At 39.9% G+C, this 19641-nt stretch overlaps 1 protein-coding gene across 1 annotated transcript; it reads right to left on the bottom strand.

Annotated features, from left to right (window-relative positions):
• Positions 1-1708: 1708 nt before the first annotated feature.
• LOC128102845 (vomeronasal type-2 receptor 116-like) lies at positions 1709-13623 on the bottom strand. Its single transcript, XM_052726732.1, has 5 exons — positions 13345-13623; positions 12161-12967; positions 11084-11308; positions 10219-10342; positions 1709-2613 (listed from the first exon to the last, which is right to left on the bottom strand). The coding sequence occupies exons 1-5, from the start codon at positions 13537-13539 to the stop codon at positions 1709-1711; spliced, it is 2256 nt and encodes a 751-aa protein (XP_052582692.1). The 5' UTR covers positions 13540-13623.
• Positions 13624-19641: the final 6018 nt, after the last annotated feature.

Genomic DNA, 19641 nt, shown 5'->3' with positions numbered 1-19641 from the left:
TTGTGCAGCCTTGAGGCAGGGAGAAGGGCTTAAACTTGCCTCTACTGGATGTGCCTCCCCATGGGAGGCCTTGCCTTCTTGTGGGTAGGAGTAAGGGGTGTTGGGAGGGAGAGGCTGGGGGGGGGTAGGAAAATGGAAGAGGGGGACCTTTGGTGTGTAAAATGAATGGGAAAATTCTTAGCTAAAAAGTAATAATTGTGTTTCTTTCCTGGCAGTTTTTAGCAGCTTCAAATACTCTGAAACGTGGTCCTCAGGCAGGAGGCTTCCCAGTCAATTCCATGTCAATACTTGCATATCTGTATCGGAAGTGTGTGGTGTCTTCATTAATAGGGCATATTTTCAATTTCTGGGAAGCAACAAGATGAGTGTCCCCAGCTTATATGGCTGTGAGCTTATTTTGGATTCCCCTGAAAAATGACCTAGAGAAAGGTTTCTCGTGCCTGATATTGAGATTCTTGTAAGACGGTTTGTGTATCTAAGGGAATTGCTATCATCCCAAAAGTGCAATTCATTTAACATTTATATGTAAACACATACTCAAGTAGTTATTTCATACATGTATTTCATATTTTACTTTCCCCCAAATACTATATTTTTATCATATTTTCCCCTCTATAAATGGCTCCCCAATCCTACACACATATCTTTGAATCCAATTTTATGTTTTTTCTTATCTCTCTTAAACAAAAAAAGCACAAATGGAAATCATAACAAATAAGCAAAAAAAAAATAAAATAAATAAACCAATGCCCAAAGAAAAAGAATAAAAAGAAGCCCCCTGCCCAGAACACAGAAAATAAAAACCCACGAAATATATCTTGTGTGTCCAGCTACAACAAAATGCATGACCCAGGAGTGTCGTTGAAATAACCATTGAAACACCATTCTAGAAAATGCTGTCTCTTTTGCAAAAGGCAAGAACTGCACACTATTTCTTGTTTATGGATTGGATTTGAGTCCATGTCTACTTGTTAGTACTGTGATATATTTTTGGCTGGTACCACTGCAGACCTTATGTATGTTTCCAACACTGTTGTAATTTCATGTGATTGTCTAGTCCTGTTGATTTCTAGGTGATAATGCTTCCATGAAGACGTCCACTACCTCTGCCTCTTTAAATATTTCTACATCTTTTCCCATATAGATCCCTGAGGCTTGTGGGTTAGGATTTCTCTATAGTACCAGCTGCTGAGGTGATATTCCAGCGGACAACACTTACTTCTGTCATCAAATATGAAAAAGTCTATCTGGTGCCCAAGTAGAAGCCTTTCCCTTACTATCATACAAGTTGCTAGAAAGTACTCTTCAGGATACCACATAGAAAAATAGTTGGGAATAAAGACTAACAGGGTTTATTTATGAATGATTCCTCCCATTCAACATATACATTTACAATAAAACAATCAATCCTTCTACAAAACCTTCCCAACCTAAGGCCCAAGGAACATTGAAAAAGGAAGGAAAGATCTTGAGAGTCTTAAGATGAGGGAGATTACTGTGAGAATATGTGTACTATAAAGAGTAGAATGTATATAGTAAAGTCTTACCCACATTACCACCAAAATGTGTTCAATAAGGATGACATTATGAAACTTGATAAACTGGATGGGAAAATGATGAAAGCTGAGAATGGAAGAGGGAGTCACTCCAAGGAAATGGAACAGAGATATTTTAGGTGTCATCTAAAAATCTTAAAACTAGGAATGGGTCAGTAAAGTGATTTATCCCTGAACTTTTGAAGAGAATTTAAATCTGGTCTCATGAAAATAACATAACATTTTGGGACAAAGATGCACCCTAATAACCCTGCACTGGAGGCCAAGATGGAGAGGACCTCCACAACCACCATGACCTTCCCCTTGGTGCTGTGGTAGACAGGGAGGAAGGTGACCCATACACTGCAGAACACCAGCATGCTGAAGGTCAGGAATTTAGCTTCATTGAATCTGTCAGGAAGATTCCGGGCCAAGAAAGCCACAGTGAAGCTCCCCAGAGACAAGGAGCCCAAGTATCCCAAGACAAAATGGAATGCAATAGATGAGCCTTTGCTGCACACAATGATAATCTGTCCATGCTCAGAGTGTGTATCTGTGTCAATAAAGGGAGGGGCCGTGACCAGCCAGATTCCACAGAGAATGAGTTGGATCAAGGTACAGATGGGAATGACAAATTTAGGTGCCCCTGATACCAGTATCCCTCTCATTCTTTTTCCTGGAGTCGTGAGCTTGAAGGCCAAGACAACCGTAATAGTCTTGGCCAAGACTGTAGACACAGCCACTGTGAAAAACACTCCAAATGTTGTCTGCTGAAGGATGCAGGTCACTATGTGGGGATGCCCAATGAAGAGCAATGAACAGAGGAAACAGATTGTGATGGAGATCAGTAGGATGTAGCTGAGAATGCAGTTATTGGCCTTCACTATGGGAGTGTTATTATACTTCACAAAAGCACCAAGAACAAGAGCCATGAGGGCAGAGAAGCACAGGGACATGCAGGCCAGAGTCATCCCCAATGGGTCTTCATAAGCTAGATAGGAGACATGTCTTTGCAGGCAGCGTGTGTGCTCTGGGTTGGAATACTGATCCTCTGGACAGTGAACACACTGCTCCACATCTGCAGAAGGAAATTAAAAATTCCATCATTATAGTCTTAATCTTTTAGTGTCTGTATTAATCAGAGGATACCTCAATAACTGTTTTTGTCTTCATTGATAATTTTTTCCTTGTTGCTATAGGAAGCAGCGCAGACAGGCTGCTCTGTAGCAATCCATCCTTGGTGATGGAAATCACCACCTTTACCATAAAGGGAACAGAGTAGCTTCTTATTCCCATTTATCAACTTCCATATTTATGCAAGTTTTTAAAATAAGAAAAATACTTATTTTCTTAGGGCTTATAAGTGGTAATAAAAACAGCTCAGATTGGTTAAATTCTCAAACATTATACTTATTATCTACAGATCTTTGTACTGTGAATGTGTGGTGGATAAAAGGAGAGAGGCTTCTATATGCTCAGAGATGTGATTGCTTGGTCAATAGGGAATGGACCTATTTGAAAAGATTAAAATATGTGTTCTTATTGTAGTAGGTTTGACCTTGTTGGGAGAAGTGTGTCACTGAAGATGGGCTTTCAAGCATACCTCAGTGCCTCTCTCTTCATGCTCCTGATAATCTGTATGTAGAACACTCATCTTCTCCAGAACTGTGTCTCTCTCTGTTCTGACATATTCCCTGTCATTATGACAATGGATTAAAACTGTAAGCAAGCCCCAATTAAATGCTTTATTCATAAGTCTTGTCATGGTTATGGTGTCTCTTCACTGTAATATAACACACACGAAGACAAAAATAATAGGGAGGAGTGAAATATTACTGTGACAGGCCCAGACATGCTTCTAGTTGCCAAAATGTGGTCTTTGGAACTAGGGATTAGGAAAGCAGTTGAATGTTTTAAGTAAGGCTTCATGGGCCATGCTATTGGGATCATGGAAAGCAGTCCCCAGGGATATTTGAACAGTAGGAACCTCTGAAACTCAAGCAGCTTCATAGGCATAAAAATTAGTAAAATGTCTCAGAGACTGTTCCTTTAATATTTTGACTAAGAGTGTGGTTCCTATTTGTTCTGGTCCAAAAATATATCTGAGGCCAAACTGAAGAGTTTTGAATTAGGAAAATTGAGGAAATTTTAAGACAGTCTAGTGTTGTCTTGCTGAGGATGCTGTGAATGTGTTGCTCTGATTGATTGATAAATAAAACACTGATTGGCCAGTAGCCAGGCCGAAAGTACAGGATAGGTGGGACAAGCAGAGAAGAGAATTGTGGGAAGTGGAAGGTTGAGTCAGGAGATGCCATCCTGACATCCAGGAAGCAACATGTAAAGGCAACAGGTAAAGTCATAGAACATGTGGCAACAAATAGATTAACAGAAATGAGTTAATTGAAGATATAAGAACTGGAAAACAAGGAGCCTGCCACAGCCAAACAGTTTATAAGTAATATAAGTCTCTATGTGTTTACTTGGCTGTGGGACTGGCGAGTGATAGACATTTGTCCTGACCATGGGCCAGGCAAGACCAGGAAAACTTGACCAACATTCAATTCTTACTTGGTTATTAATTGTCACTCTTAATCAAATCCATAGTGAAAAGGAGCTAGGTGAGCATGGAAAATACTAAATAAATGGTTTGAGAAGAAAAGGAGCCCCAGGAATTGTAATGCAGGTAATTCCAGAGCTTAAAGAGATAAAATATTTCAAGGAAAGCCTGTTGCAAAATGGAATAAGGAAAATGACAACATCAAGGTAAGAATGCACTGAGCTAAGCTTCCAACTTGTGAAATGAAATACATTAGGTTTTGGTGAAAGAAATCATTAAAAATAAAAATCAGGTAAAACTGTATTTGAACATCCTAATAAGCAGAAAACATTGGAAGATTTGGTCACATGGTTCTGGCTTTGAGCAAAGGATAGAAGAAGGCAGGTGTGGAACCTCCATCCATAGCTAAGTAAGGCCACTAGGACAGGTATTTGTCCAAGGTGTCCCTACATGGAGGCCAAAAGGTACCTTTGAGAAAAGCAGGGAAGGTGAAGCACAGATTTCATTGGAGATCTCAAGATGTTGGACATGGCAGAGTCACGAGGCACCTGCCAATATACTTGCAGACAGGGTGATGAACCAGCCCAAGAGAGAGTAGTTTGTTACAATCAACAAAACAGAAAGGTATTGGAGATCTGAAGAGTGCTTTAAAATAGACATGGAGATGCAGAATTTGGAGTTTGCCCTTCTGGACTTTTGACTTTGGATGAAATGCATTTTAAATTATGATGTGCCTATGAGCCTAGGGGGACCAGAGACCATTATATAGGATTTTGAGTGAGAATGATCCCCACAGGCTCCTCAATTATTATCCGTGTTCTCCAGGGAGAGGCATGATTGAAAAGGATTAAGTGATTTATTCTTGTGGGAGTACCTGTGACATTTTTGGAGAAAGTGTGTCATTGATGATGGGCTTTGGTTTCTGAGTAAACACAAGTAGCCCCAGTGTCTCTCTCTTCCTTCTGCCTGAGAATCTGGAAAGAGAACACTCAGCCACTTCTCCAGAACCATATCTACCTGTGTGCGGCCGGGGTCCTTGTAATTACAACAATAGACTGAACCTCTGATAGTGTCAGTGAGCCACAATTAAATGCTTTTCTCAAAAAATAATGTTCATGCTCATGGTGCCTCTTCATAGCAATAGAACACTGACTAAGACAGCATGCCCAGACCACAAAGGCAGGGGATACAGTGCTATGTATGTGCATTTTGCTTGTGCCATTGGTCTATATCTTCATACAGAGTCAATGATTGACAATTCTCTCAGGTACACACTGTTTGCATAAAATCAATATTTCCATTAAAAAAAGCTGTACTCTTATGCACCAAAATGCCCTTAGTTTTAAGTTCATAACATCAATATTTAATATAAATATTTGGACAAAAGGACATGTACTTTTTCTACTATGTTTTATTCCAATGATGTCTGGTATGTGGATATCTATAATTTCACATTCACTTGGGTTCTTGCCACTATTCATCTATGTATTGGAAAAAATCCAAACAACTCATGAATTTTGAATATGTTACAACATAAAAATTTAGAAATTTTTAACATTGTATTTAAAATTCATCCATACATATAGTGTATTTGAATTTAATCTACCTACCTAGTCTTTTTGCTACTGACTTGAGAATTGAGTAGACATGTGTAGGTAGAGTTTTCCTGCCTGGCCCACAGTCAGGGCAAATCTCTCTCACCTGCCAGTCCCACAGACGTCAGACCCGACCAAGTAAACACAGAGACTTGTATTGGTTTCAAACTGTATGGCCATGGCAGGCTTCTTGCTAACTGTTCTTTCAGCTTAAATTAATCCATTTTTATAAATCTATACCTTGCCACATGGCTCGTGGCTTACCGGCATCTTCACATGCTGTTTCTCATCGTGGCGGCTGGCAGTGTCTCTCTGACTCAGCCTTCTACTTCCCAGCTTTATTCTCCTCCTTGTCCCGCCTACACTTCCTGCCTAGCCAATGGCCAATCAGTGTTTTAATTATTGACTAATCAGCAACACATTTGACATACAGAACATCCCACAGCACTTCCCCCATTTTTTTTTTCAAAAAGGAAGGTTTTAACCTTAACAAAATAAAATTACATATAATTTGGGAATTTGGGCGTAGCTTCTCTTACTACTTCCTGCTGGAGGGGGGCGCTGTATCTTATGGGGAAACAAAGAAAATTTTAGGATTATGGAATAGTTCATGAGGCTGTATCGTCTGAGCCAGATGCCTTCAAACCATTCTGGATGTTGGATCATCTGGGCCATGGTGTCATCAGAGACCTTTCAGGGGGTCTTGGCTGGTCAAACCTGATGTATCTTAATCTGGAACAAATCCATAGCCTCTGGCTTTCTGTGGGAACAAAAGCAGAGTCTCCTTTCCAAAGTAACATATCCTTATATCCAAATTTTGAAGTCAAGGTACCTTTAAAATATACATTTTGGCATAACTCAACAGCTTTTACAATCAAATATTTTTCTGCAGTTAAAAGTCCCAAAGACAACACAATGCAGATTCTCTGTGTAATATCCATTTTTACGTGGCTTATTTTTTATACTACCTTTACTGTCTCTTTAAAGACTTTATTTTTTAAAACTATGTATTTATTTCTATAACTCTATATATCATCTTTTTTGTCTCTTTCAAGCCTACATATCTTTTACACACATTGTAAACTATTACATCTGAATCTGTCTTATTGTGAATCTATTGCCTTAAACTGCAGCAGCTGTGGCTGCTGGATCCACCCACCTCAGCTTCCCAACATGGCCATGGTTTACCGCCAGCTCTGGGAGCTATCGGGGGTCTATGCTTTTAGCCAAGCAGCGTGTAGCCCAGAAACCTCCCCTTTTGCTCTGCACCAGCAAAGGCTAAATCCACCATGCAGCTCAAAGTGCCACTTGCAAAGGCCTCATTCCCGCCATAGGCAGGTCGAGCACGCACGCTAGGAACCCACCAGTAGCTCAAACCAGCAGCTGCCGCTCATTTGAGAGAGACAATTAGGAACTGTTTTTAGCTCCGTTTTAGAATCTTTTCTCAGGTTTTTAGGTGGAAACTCTTGCCACCACGTTGGGCGCCATTTGTAGGTAGAGTTTTCCTGCCTGGCCCACAGTCAGGGCAAATCTCTCTCACCTGCCAGTCCCACAGCCGTCAGACCCGACCAAGTAAACACAGAGACTTGTATTGGTTTCAAACTGTATGGCCATGGCAGGCTTCTTGCTAATTGTTCTTTCAGCTTAAATTAATCCATTTTTATAAATCTATACCTTGCCACATGGCTCGTGGCTTACCGGCATCTTCACATGCTGTTTCTCATCGTGGCGGCTGGCAGTGTCTCTCTGACTCAGCCTTCCACTTCCCAGCTTTATTCTCCTCCTTGTCCCGCCTACACTTCCTGCCTAGCCAATGGCCAATCAGTGTTTTAATTATTGACTAATCAGCAACACATTTGACATACAGAACATCCCACAGCAGACATGTCACTGTGTTTCAAGTGAGGCTAATGCTGGTAATGAAAGGAGAAATGAAAGGGACATAATTAATTTTAAACTAAAGATTTAAATTAAATATATGCTTATGTTTACATGGTAGGCATAAATGTGCACATGTGATTTTGTGAGTGATTTTTGCATGTTAGTGTAAGCACACTTGCATCTGTGCATGTATTTGCAGTTCAGAAGACAATCATCAGGTGTTTTTCTTCAGTTCCCTCTCTTTTAGAAAGTCTCTTTTTGTTCCCAACTGCACTTTCCAACTTAGATGAGATGCAAGATTATGGCTTTTCTGAAAACTTTTCTTATCTTTTGGTACGATGTGATTGCTAAAGAATACTATCACATCTTGGGGTGTATTCTTGGTAACTGAATGCTCATCCCAATCATTCCACAGTAATTGCTTTGCTCTGTAAGCTATTCCTCAAGGTCTTAAATATATTTCATTAAATACAAGAGTCTGAAACTCTCTCTGGTCCTCATCAGTGATAAGCTGTGTGCCAGGTGGACAATAATGTGGACTGGCTGATTCTGTTTTAAATTCAATTCATACAAATGGTGAAGGAAGATTAGACATATGGATACCAATACTGTGTTCAAAGGATTCTTGTAGAATAAATTACAAAATATTTCTGGTTTTCATTAAACATTTTTTGGAGTGAGGGACTCTTCTCCCAACCAGTGAGTCCTGCCTCTAGGATGTAGGCCCCTGGACACAGCCAGTCCTGGGAACCCTTACCCACCTCTCCCCCAGTTGCAGTCCAGCAGAGGAAGCTCCTCCATGGACCCCCCAAAACCCCCCATTAGACCTTGCAATTTACAAGACCCCCACCCTACCCCAATACCCATCTGTGACCCAAGTAACTTCCTGAGACACAGAAACCAAAGTGCCATCTCTCATTGGACCAAGAGTGGCTTCCTGAGACACAGAATCTGTCAGCTCTGACTGGACGAAGAGCCCTGATAAAACCAGGAGTGGCTCCCTGATTCACAGAATCACCTAGCTTGGATTGGACCAAGAGCAGCTTCCTGAGATACAGAATCTGTCAGCTCCAATTAGACCAAGAGCTAAGTTTAAGACACAGACACAGAGTGGACCATAGCAGCTCACTTAGACACAGGCACCACTTGCACCTGTTAGAGGAAGAGAAGGGCAGACATGAGTGCAAAAATACATATAACAACATAAAAAGCAATATGGCATCACCAGAACCTAGCTCTTTTACAACAGCAAGACCTGAACATCACAATGTAGCAGAAGCAGGTAAAAGTAACCTTAAAGATAATTCATGAAGATACTAGAGGCCTTTAAAGAGCAAATAAAAAATTCCCTTAAAAATTGAGGAAAACACAAACAAAAAATGTTAAGAAATCAATAATTCCCTTAAAGAAAACTATGAAAAATATTAATCATGTGAAGGAAACTGTTGAAGACTCATCCTGAGTGAGGTCACCCAGACTCAGGACAAACATGGTATGTTCTCACTCATAAGTGGATACTAGATGTAAAGGAAATGATAACCAGACTGTATACCACAGCTCCAGAGAAGCTAACTAACAAGGAAGACCCAAAGAGGGATGCATGGATCACCCTAGGAAAGGGGAATAGTTGAAATTTCCATGAGTGAACTGGGGGTGAGGTGTGGCAATAAAGGATAGGGTATGGGGGATGAGAACATAAGAGAATGGGATGGTCAAGCAGGAAAAGTGATGGAGAGAGAATGCAATGAAAGAGATACCATGATAGAGGGAAATGTCATGGGGATAGAGAGAAAGTGGGTACAAGAGAAGTTGCCAGGAATCCACAAAGATGACCCCAGCTTGGACAACTAGAAATAGTGATGAGGGTGCTTGAACTGGTCTGCTCTAGTAATCTGTTATCATAGAGTCTTCATCCAGTAACTGATGGAAGCCTATACAGAGATCCACAGCCAAGCACCAGGCAGTGCTCCAGGAATCCAGTCAAAGAGAGATAATAGGGATTCTATGAGCAGTGACATCAAGACCATGATGGGGAAACATGCAGGGATGTCCAAACCAAACTTGTGGAAACTCATGAAAGTGGGATCAATGGATGTGGAGCCTGCATGGGATTGGACTATGCTCTCTACATCATGACACAGTTGTGTAGCTTGATCTGCTTTGAGGCCCCCTGGAGGAAGGACAGAATCCATCTGATACATGAGAGGCCATTGTGGAGCTCACTAACTATAATAGGACACCTCGTGAAGCCTTGAGCCAGGGGAAGGGCTTGGACTTGCCTCTACTGGATGTGCTTACCCGTGGGAGGCCTTCCCTTCTTGTTGTATGGGATGGAGTTCAGTTGGGGGGGGGAGGATGAAGGAGGGAAGAGAGGGATCTCTGATTGGTATGTAAAATGACTGCAAAATTTTTATTGGAAAAAGATTTTTTTTGGAAAATATAGATTTTTAACCTTCATTGTGTGAGCAAGATGTGTTATTTAAGGAAGACAGTTCACTTTCCTCTCAGAGTTCATATTATGGTTGATATCAAAGAAATCATTCTATTAAAATCACATATTTTATGTCTTCAGTTTCCTTCAAGAACTTTTCTCTTTTTGAGAGGAGAAGATATTCCATTTCAGCAATGTCTTCTGCAAACAAACACATACCAGTCTCATTGGAAACCTCATGCTCTGGGCACCAGGCACAGTCAAAGCAGCAGTCTGCTGCGTGTTCTTGATGAAATTTCCTGAATCCAGGAGTGCATGTCACACTGCATGTAGAAGTCGGAAGCTGAAACGAACAAAGTAACAGACACAGGTTTCAAATATTCTTCTATTATCACACATTACATATCATATTCAGTTTTTGATCTGAGCATTTTCTATATACCTGCAATGAAGTTGAAGGACCTACAATATTTATTACATTGAGTCACATTGTTTGTATCAAGTTTGATTGTAGAGATTCAAAATTGTGTCTTCCCTAATCAAAATGATGCAAAAGGCATGCTTAGGAGGCATGCATTGCTCCCGAAGTGTTTAAAATCAAAATCAAGGATGATGAATTGGGTGGGGGAGAAGACAGAGTGGGATTATATAGAGTCAGAGAATGAAAAAAACTGGGCATGTGGTAGGAGTCTCTCAGCGGCTTAAAATTTTACGTTAAATGAAAGTTTGGGATTTAGAAATATGTTTCTGGAAACATTTGCATGCTATACTTGATTAAGCTATAAAGATGTTGACACAGAATCACAAAATTTAATGGTTTCTATCTAGTTATAAAATTTTAATGATCTACATATTGTGTTTTTATTTTGTATATCTGTTTCTGTGGTATGAGGTGAATTGAAATACAACTCTTGGTGTCTATGGATCCCCAAAGGATTGTATCATCAAAAACAGAGCTGTGTGAACTGAGCTTGGGCCCTTCCCAAATGCAGAGACTGTTGTTAACCACCAAGCCATCACTCTGATCCCACACATTTTTGTAGCACAGATGTACTGCAAGGAATGAAAATGATTGTGTACACACCAGTGTTGCTCCCATGGTCTGCTCTAAGTCTTCAGATATGTGCAGTTGTTGGCTCTGTGGGAAATAGGAGGAACAACCTCCTAGTTTCACCTTTAATCCAAATCCTTGTGGGAAATTCCAAATGTTGTATATGTCATAGTCTGCACACAGTTTTCCTCTCAGATTCATGTCCACCAGCTCTCCAATAGGGTTAGTAAATACCCTCTTCTTCAGCAAAGAAGCCATCTAAGTGAGACACATCATTAAATGATTACCTATGCTTATCCAGTAAGGTAAAGTGACATTGTGAATGACCCATAATTTTCAATGTGTTCCAGAAAAGACAAGAATATTGATGATATCCTATCTAGTTAATATAAGATATCTCATGTATAATTACATTTTGTTACACTTCATATGCATTACTCATGGTGCAAATAGAAGAAATGTTATCAAATAATAACATAGTGAAAGAGATCTGAACATTTGTTATTTGCATGGAAACTGTCCAAAGGGATGATTTTACTTAAGTGTGTGTGGGTTAATTTGTGTATGTGTGTGTAGCAAAAATTATTTTTAAAAAGAGACAAGTTGTGTAATTAAGCAGTGAGAGGACTGGAAGTTTTTGAAAGGAATAGAGGGAATACATATCAGGCAAATACATTATACATATAAGAGATAAAAGTAAAACTATTAACACCAAGCAGTCCTTATTATTTGTCAACATTGATACTTCATATAAATAATTATTTATGACATTTATCAATACATATTTTGTGTCTCTAGAAAGAAATTCTTTTTTAGTTGTCAATTAAGGATTTTATAACATTTTCAGTGACTATTTCCAATATTAAACACATTTGTTAAAATGTTGAGATACATTCTCACAAAAATAACTACTTCACATGCAAATAGTGTCATCCATTGAGTGTTAATCTTGTGAAGTCGATTTGTTGACATAAAATATTCATATTAGGGAGATTTGATAAATCGTTGTATTGATAGAACAGTCCCTGACAAGTTCATATGAATATGAACACTTGTGGGGCCATTTAGAAATATAATGACTTAAGAAGGATGGAAAGTATGATAATTTACCTGATGACAGTCACGGAATATTCCTCTGAGTTCAGCTATAGGCTGAGAATCTACTAGTTGATAAACAATTTCATGGTAAGTGTGGGCAACAGCGTACACAGCATTGTATAAATTGTAGCCTTCTGCACTCATGACCATGTCAAATTTGTGTTGTGATAACCACTCAACTGTAGTGTTGAATAAATAATAATTCACTGAGCTAAAGCTGGTCTCAGAGACTGAACAGTTATAGTAATTCCACTTTGTTCTCATCTGAGAAATGTCTACTGGATATTTGGAAATGTCCACTATTTTCATAAAATGCCTAAATTTGGAAACTTTACCACAGTGCTGTGCAAAAGTGACAGTCCCTTGGAAGGGGTCAAGACTGAAATCTCTCTTACTTTTGGTGACATCCCAATGTGAGGTGGTGACCCAGATTCTCTGTACACCTAAATAGCCCCACCTTCTGAAGCTGACTTCCAGGGTAGAGTTCATTTCACCATAAATAATAACAACCTTTGCTGATGATGCCATGATTTGTTTGTCATATATTCCAGCCCTTGCTGTGTACAATTGCATGTTATCTGGGATCATATTCACAAAAGCTAAGCAGACTTTATTTCTTTGCATCTCTTCTCTTAAGTCTGAGAGAAACTGAATCCCCTGGTCATCATCTGAGACAACCAGCCATACCCAGGTCCATGTAAAATAAAGCATCAAAGAGACCATAGCCTTGGGCAAACATGTATCCTTGTGTGCTATCCGGTAGACATAGGGAAATAGGACATTATCACTCAGGAGAGGATGAAATGGTCCAAAGAAAATCTGAAGGATAAAAAACAAAGAAAGCAATGTGAGGAATATAATAGGCAGAAGCTTCATTCATAGATATGAGTTGTATTACTCACCTTCAAGACCTCCTGCAGAAGACAGCTAGATAAACCTGTCAATGGATTATATTGGATTCTAGAATATTTATGATAAGTCTGAATGTTCAACAAAAGTTTTGCATTTCTGCCCCCACCAATTCATTTATTTTTGTAATAAAAAGAAATGTTGGTGACATACAAAAAAGTGATTTCTTAATCCTTTAGAAGATATAGACTGGCAAACACCAACTCATGTTGCCCATTCATTCTCTGTAGAAGCTTGGGATTGGCATAGACAAGCTGTTATCTCTAACTTGTACCACTCTGTCTCACCTTTGGAGATGTAATAATGGTTGTCATTTTTATAAAGGTACTCCATGATGGTCCTATAAGTGATACATCACATATAGAATTTCCACACTCATAATTAGGAATTATTGAAAAATTTGCTTGTGGTGAATATTTTAAATCAATTACTTTTGTTGTATTAGAACACAGGCCAACAAGGATGGAAAATAGCAAAGACATGTTGGGTAAAAGATAAGGGTTCCTGTTGATCTCTTCAGTAGCAAAAATGAATGCCAGAAAAAGCTCGAATTTCTCTGTCGGTACTCTAAAAATGACACAAGAGCATCATAGAGGATGTTACAAATATGAAATGTTCAAAGCCAATGAAATAAACCTTCTCCTATGCCCCCTCTAAATTTGCATATTAATTCTGTATTTCTTCATATCAGGGTATGGAAAAAAGTGATCTTTAAAGATGAAAGCATTTCCAGAACTCATCTAAATAGATCATTCTTAGATAAAGTTTTCTCTTTGTGAAAATACACAAGGGGCTTTTGTGATCCCTGAATGCCATCTACAGGCCTAGACATTCAGTCTGCTCTACATTTGTTTTGTGATTGTCATTCTCTAGAGAAACATGAAGAAACAATTACATGAACCATATATCTACAGAATGGCACTTTATCCTTAATTTGTTAAAGGATAAGTAAAGAAGGATTAAAGTTGAGCAGATTTTATTCTTTAAAATTTTCATTCATGTGTAAAGTGTCTTGACCATATTGAGTATATCAAAAAATCACACAATAGATCCTGGCCTTCAACCCAATGTAGATGTCTCCTGCTCTTCCCAAGCTCACGCTGTAACTAGGAATTAAAAGTGATCAAGTGTATAAAATTAAAAAAGGAAGAAGTCAAACTATTAATATTTGCAGAGGTTATTATAGTACATAAGTGACCCTAAAATCCTATCAGGGAACTGCTACAGCTGATAATTACATTCAGTGTTGTGCATAAATACAAGATTAACTCAAAAACATCACATGTCCTCTTATATATGAATGATCAATGGGCTGAAAAAACAATCAGAAAAACAACCCCATTGACAATAGCCACAAATTAAAAAAAAATATGGGTATAACTCTAACCAAGCAAATGAAAGTCCTGCATGACAAAATCTTCAAGTATTTGAAGAAAGAAAGAGAAAGAAATATCAGAAGATGGAAAGATCTCCCATGCTCAGGAATTGGTAGAGTTAACATAGTTAAAATGTCAATCTTACCAAAATCCATATATAGATTCAAAGCAATTCCCATCACATTCCAATACAATTCTTTACAGATCTTGAAAAAAACCAATACTCAATATCAAATGGGAAAACAAAAAAAAAACAGGATAAACAGTTCTCTACAATAAAATGACCCCATAGTTAACATCGTCTCTGATTTCAAGCTCCACGACAAAGCTATAACAATAAAAAACACAGGTAATACAGGGTATTAGGATAAAAACAGAGAGTTTATCCAATGGGATTAAGTGGAAGGTCCAGATATTAAACCAAAAACTGATGGACACCTGGTTTTTGAAATGGAAACCAAAATTATACAAAGGAAAATAGAAAGCATCTCAAAAAAGTGGTGCTGACATAACAGTGTGTCAACATGTAGATGAATGCAAAGAGATCCATATCTGTCACCATGCACAAAACTCAAGTCCATGAGGATGAAAGAACTCAATATAAAACAACTTACACTGAACCTGATAGAAAAGAAAGTTGCAAAGAGCCTTGAGCGTATGGCCAGGTGACATGTTCTTGAACACAATACCAATAGTGCAAGCTCTAAGATTGAAAATTAATAAATGGTACCTCATGAAATTGAACAGCTTTTGTAAGGCAAAGAGAACCATCAATAGGGCCAAATGGCAGCCTACAAAATAGGAAAAGGTCTTCAACAACCCCCACATCAGACAAAATATAAAAAACTGATTTCCAAATATATAATGAGTTGATTTCCAAAGCATATAATGAACTGAACTAGACATCAACAAACTAAATTATCCAGTCAAAAATGGAGGACAAATCTAAACAGAGAATGTAAGTAAATTTGTTGCAACAACTCTGGGTTTAGTCCCAGATTTTAGCAGCAAAACGTGAGTATTGAAACACTGGGAAAGGTGTCCTGACTACCTGGGGAGTAAGGCAACACCCGGAGATGCTCGGAATAGCTCTGATGACTGAACTGCAAGGAGACAGTTCAGCCCTGGAAGGTGAGGTATCCTGGACAGCAGGAGTTGCTGAGAACAACAGATCTGCCCTGAAGGTTTCCTGGACACCTGGAGCTGTTGTGCAGAGCTCTGACTGCTGAAACTGCAAAGAAGCAGCCAAACCCTGGGAGGGACAATTTTTTTGACTTCTCGAGAAAGTCATGCCTGGAACTGCTTCAGCAGGGAAAGGTATCCTGACTATTTGGGAAAGTCACGGTATAAATGGTGTGAAGGGGGGTGATCTCTCAGCAGGATATAGCAATCCTGCTCCTCTCCTGGACAGCTGCTACAGCTGAGCTTTGCTCTACACCTCCTTAAGAGGGCTTCCTAGCAGAGCTCTGCTTCTCTAGCCTAAGATGATGTTTTTTTTTTACTTCACACTGCAAAAGGAAAAAACCCTGCAAAAATGTCACAATCTCCTCCAGCTCCAGACAAAAGAGTTATTTTTCAGCTCACTCTTGCTGTGTCCACTGAGAGACATCTCAGCAAAGATCTTCTGTTCAGCTCCTCCTTGCTCTGCTCTTTCAGCTCTCCCTTGTTTGGCCTCTGAGGGACATCTCAGCAAGGATCTTCTCTATGCCAGTGAATGAATATCTTCACACCCAAATCTCTTTTGAGAAAGAGATTTATTTGGAAAGGAGGTGTCCAGGAGAGTGGCTGCCTCTACCAGGGAGGAGAGAACAGCAATTTTTTCTAACTGACCAGGCAGGGTGATTTATATAGGAAGTCTTAGGAGTGGAGTCAATGAGAGTTTGACTTGGGGCCCAGGGTTCTACTATTCTGCTCTGTGATTGTTTGGTTTCACAACTCAGTTGGCCAGGAGCAGAGATGGTTCTGATCTAAACTGAGCCAAACTGTGGTTCTTTCTGCCCTGATCTGATCCACCTTTCCCTAGTTCTGGGCTCATGGTCAGGGTGGGTTTCTTTAGCCACCCCCTTTTTCTTCACACCCTTGTTTTGTTTAGTAATAAGCAGCTGGGGATTGGAAAGGGTAATAAGCACCTGGGGATTGAAAAGTGTAATAAGCAGTTGGAGGTTGGAAAGAGGGCAAAGTTATCATTAGACTGCTTCCTGCTGAATTGAGGCATCAAGGTTCTTGGTACAATCTTGATCTTCCTCCTCAAGATGTAACCAGGTTCTGCAGATGTCTGGCTTCATCGATAGGGGCTGGTAATCCCATAATATTTACTTGTTCAGAGTTTGGTCACAAATATTTTGGATTGTTGTGCCCAGATCGTGATCCCCAGAGAGACCACCAAAGATGAGCATGCTGGAATGCAAAAGCAAGGTTAAATTCTGGGATATCCAAAAGCAATACAAGCCTAGCTAGGGACTTCATCCAATACTCCCAACACAGTGGAAGCTGGAGGAAGTGCCCGCCTGTCTACAAGCTCAGTTTTTAAAGGGAAAAATCACAAGGTTACATCGTTTAGGGATGCTAATATGGGTACAATTCTGATTGGCTTGCTTCTAGGGGCTTTCTAGAAATCATGGCTAAATCTTACTTCTAAGGGAGTGGTTGCCCGCCACCATTTCTCATTGGCTGCCCTCAGGTGGGGGCATTTTTATGGTCAGTTACCCTGGAAACCAGAGAGAGGACATTCCATAGTCTGGCAGGCATTACCTCGTGACTACCTTGTGACTCTCTACTTTTATACTTCCTGGTTTCTGGAATCTGGACTGACTTGTTTCAGTAACTATTGGCCTATTCCTAGAAGGAGAAATCTTAGGCCTTAGCTTTCAGGTGAAGGCATTTTGGTCTTATTACTAAGATGGCTCATTTTGGTCTCACAGGATTTGTTGTTGAAGAAATCTAACCAAGATGTTTACGAGGCAGGGTGCAAATAGTAGGGCCAGGAAAAGTAAGAAAAAATGGGATAAGAAAGGTAGCATCCATTTCCATATCTGACTATTAGTGCTCTACTGTCTGGGGGCATCAAGCTGTTTCTGATTTGAAGATCCATTTGAAGTTGTTGGGTCTTATCTTTCACTAACCCTGATTGATTGATATGAAATCAACATTCTTCCCCCCCAAAAGAGGCAAAGACCACTTCTTTCTGTTTTTAAGAAATCCAATCCTCTCTGATTTTCAATACTACAGTGGCCAATGAGTCTATTTGTTCCTGAAGAGTAAGGATTGTCTGAGCTACTTGTTGGAAATTCTGGATGAATTGTGAGAAAATATGATTGTAAATAGCTAGAGAAGTAATCAGTTCTGATATTCCAGTGGCTATACCTGCACTTATGCCCAGGGCTGCTAGAAAGACTATTATTTGGATGGCTTGTGTGTCATGCCTTGCTGCTATGAACTTGGTTTGACAAGGGTTCTTCACCAGGTACCATCCATAATTTAGGAAACAGGAATATCATGGTACAAGTTCCAGACTACCTAGCAGGTAAACAGTGATAAACCTAAGTATCACAGAGAATAGAGTCACTGTGAATGTTTGGACAAAGGGGCTTTTTAGTACCAAGGGTAATGGTAGTATTGTAGTCTTCAGAACCCAGAGTAACCACAAATTGAATTACTGAGGAGTTAAAGCAGTTTGTAATGCCAAAGAGAATATGAGAGAAATAAGGGGTAATGATGACATTTGGCTTGAAGTAATTAATAAATGGTAAGGTGAGAGAATCTAATAAGACAATGAAATGGGTGAGGCCACAAATGATGGATGAGCATTTGACTCTGGAAGGACACATAACCAGCATTCTCCAAAATTGTCAGCCTAAGCATCACTCAATAGCTGAATTGTGGTACTTAGTGTCTGAAACAAGAGATGGTGTGACAAGAATGAGGGATCAAAAAAAGGGGGTGACATTGAGGATGTACGAGCCTTTGAGGATCTTGGACTACTTCTACTCTATCCATTACTAGGGACTGAAAGAGCAGAATGTGCCCTCTATTATTTGAGCACATCTGGTGGGCAAATTTAATAGGTGCTATAGTAAAGTTTTCCAATGACTCCCATTTTTCAATTGCAATGCCTTGGGTCCTTAATCAGAAAGTAAAAGATTCTCCATTTTTTATAACATGCAGAGTTATTTCCTGCATAGGCATTATGTTTCCAGCAGTCTCCAGAGCCTACCATATGAGTGGTCTATTTGAACAGCTGGGCACATGTCTCTTAAATCTTAAATATTCAAATGTAGAGTTTAATAGCAATATGAGTGAGTGGGAAGAAGTAGAAGGAGAAGAGGTAGGGCATGGCCTGATAGGGTAGGGCATGATCCTTGAGAGGTTGATGAGGTCTCATTATTCTGAGACCAGGAGCAGGCTAGTGGTCTGTGAATAGTTTTGGGAGTTGTCTCTTTGCTATTTAACAAGCATGGGTTAGAACTATCAGTTCAGCCTGCTGATTTGTGGTATGGGCTGGAAGAGCTTGTGTTTAGACCACTATGGTATCTGAGACAATTGCATATCCTACTCCATATACTCCTTGTATATGAAGGTGCTGCCATCTGTATACCATGTGTAAGTGGCCAGAGGTAGTGCTCTTTCTTGCATATGTATCAGATAGCTTAGAAACTCTTTTAGAGTCTCAATGTATGAGTGTGATGGCAAGTATTCTAGGACTGGTTGCAAGAGAAGGTTTGAGATATTAAAAGGTGTCACATGCTGCTGTGGACTTCCCATCTGGATAAGAGGTGAATGCCTGGACTCAGCCTTGATCCCATCCCTGGGCACCAGCCATTCTGGGGAAGACCTGCCTAACTTGGCCCCAGGTTCTGGCCATCAGGCAGGATCCCTTCCACCACCACCAGGAAGGCTCCCCTCCTCCAAGACCCCCGGCAGACCCGGCAATCTCCACGCCTTCCCCGCACGCCCATCATCGCCTGAGACCCCAGCCACTTCCTGAGATTTAGAGACCAGGCCCCAGCTCCCATCCTACCCCAGACTTTCCATCTGGACAAGAGCTCCCACCCAGTCCTGGATCTCCCATCTGGACAAGAGAGAGAGACTTCCTGAATCTGTCAGCTCTGTCTGGAATGAGTGTACTGACAAGACCAAGAATGAAACCACAAGGAGATGGGCAGACATCAAGGCAGAAATACATACAGCAAAATAAAGAGCAATACAGCA

Source organism: Peromyscus californicus, unplaced genomic scaffold (assembly GCF_007827085.1).
Source record: "Peromyscus californicus insignis strain IS unplaced genomic scaffold, ASM782708v3 Scaffold_80__1_contigs__length_186622, whole genome shotgun sequence".
Taxonomy (NCBI): domain Eukaryota; kingdom Metazoa; phylum Chordata; class Mammalia; order Rodentia; family Cricetidae; genus Peromyscus; species Peromyscus californicus.
Note: the sequence above shows the minus strand (reverse complement) of the source record. Positions and strands in the feature narration are given on the sequence as shown.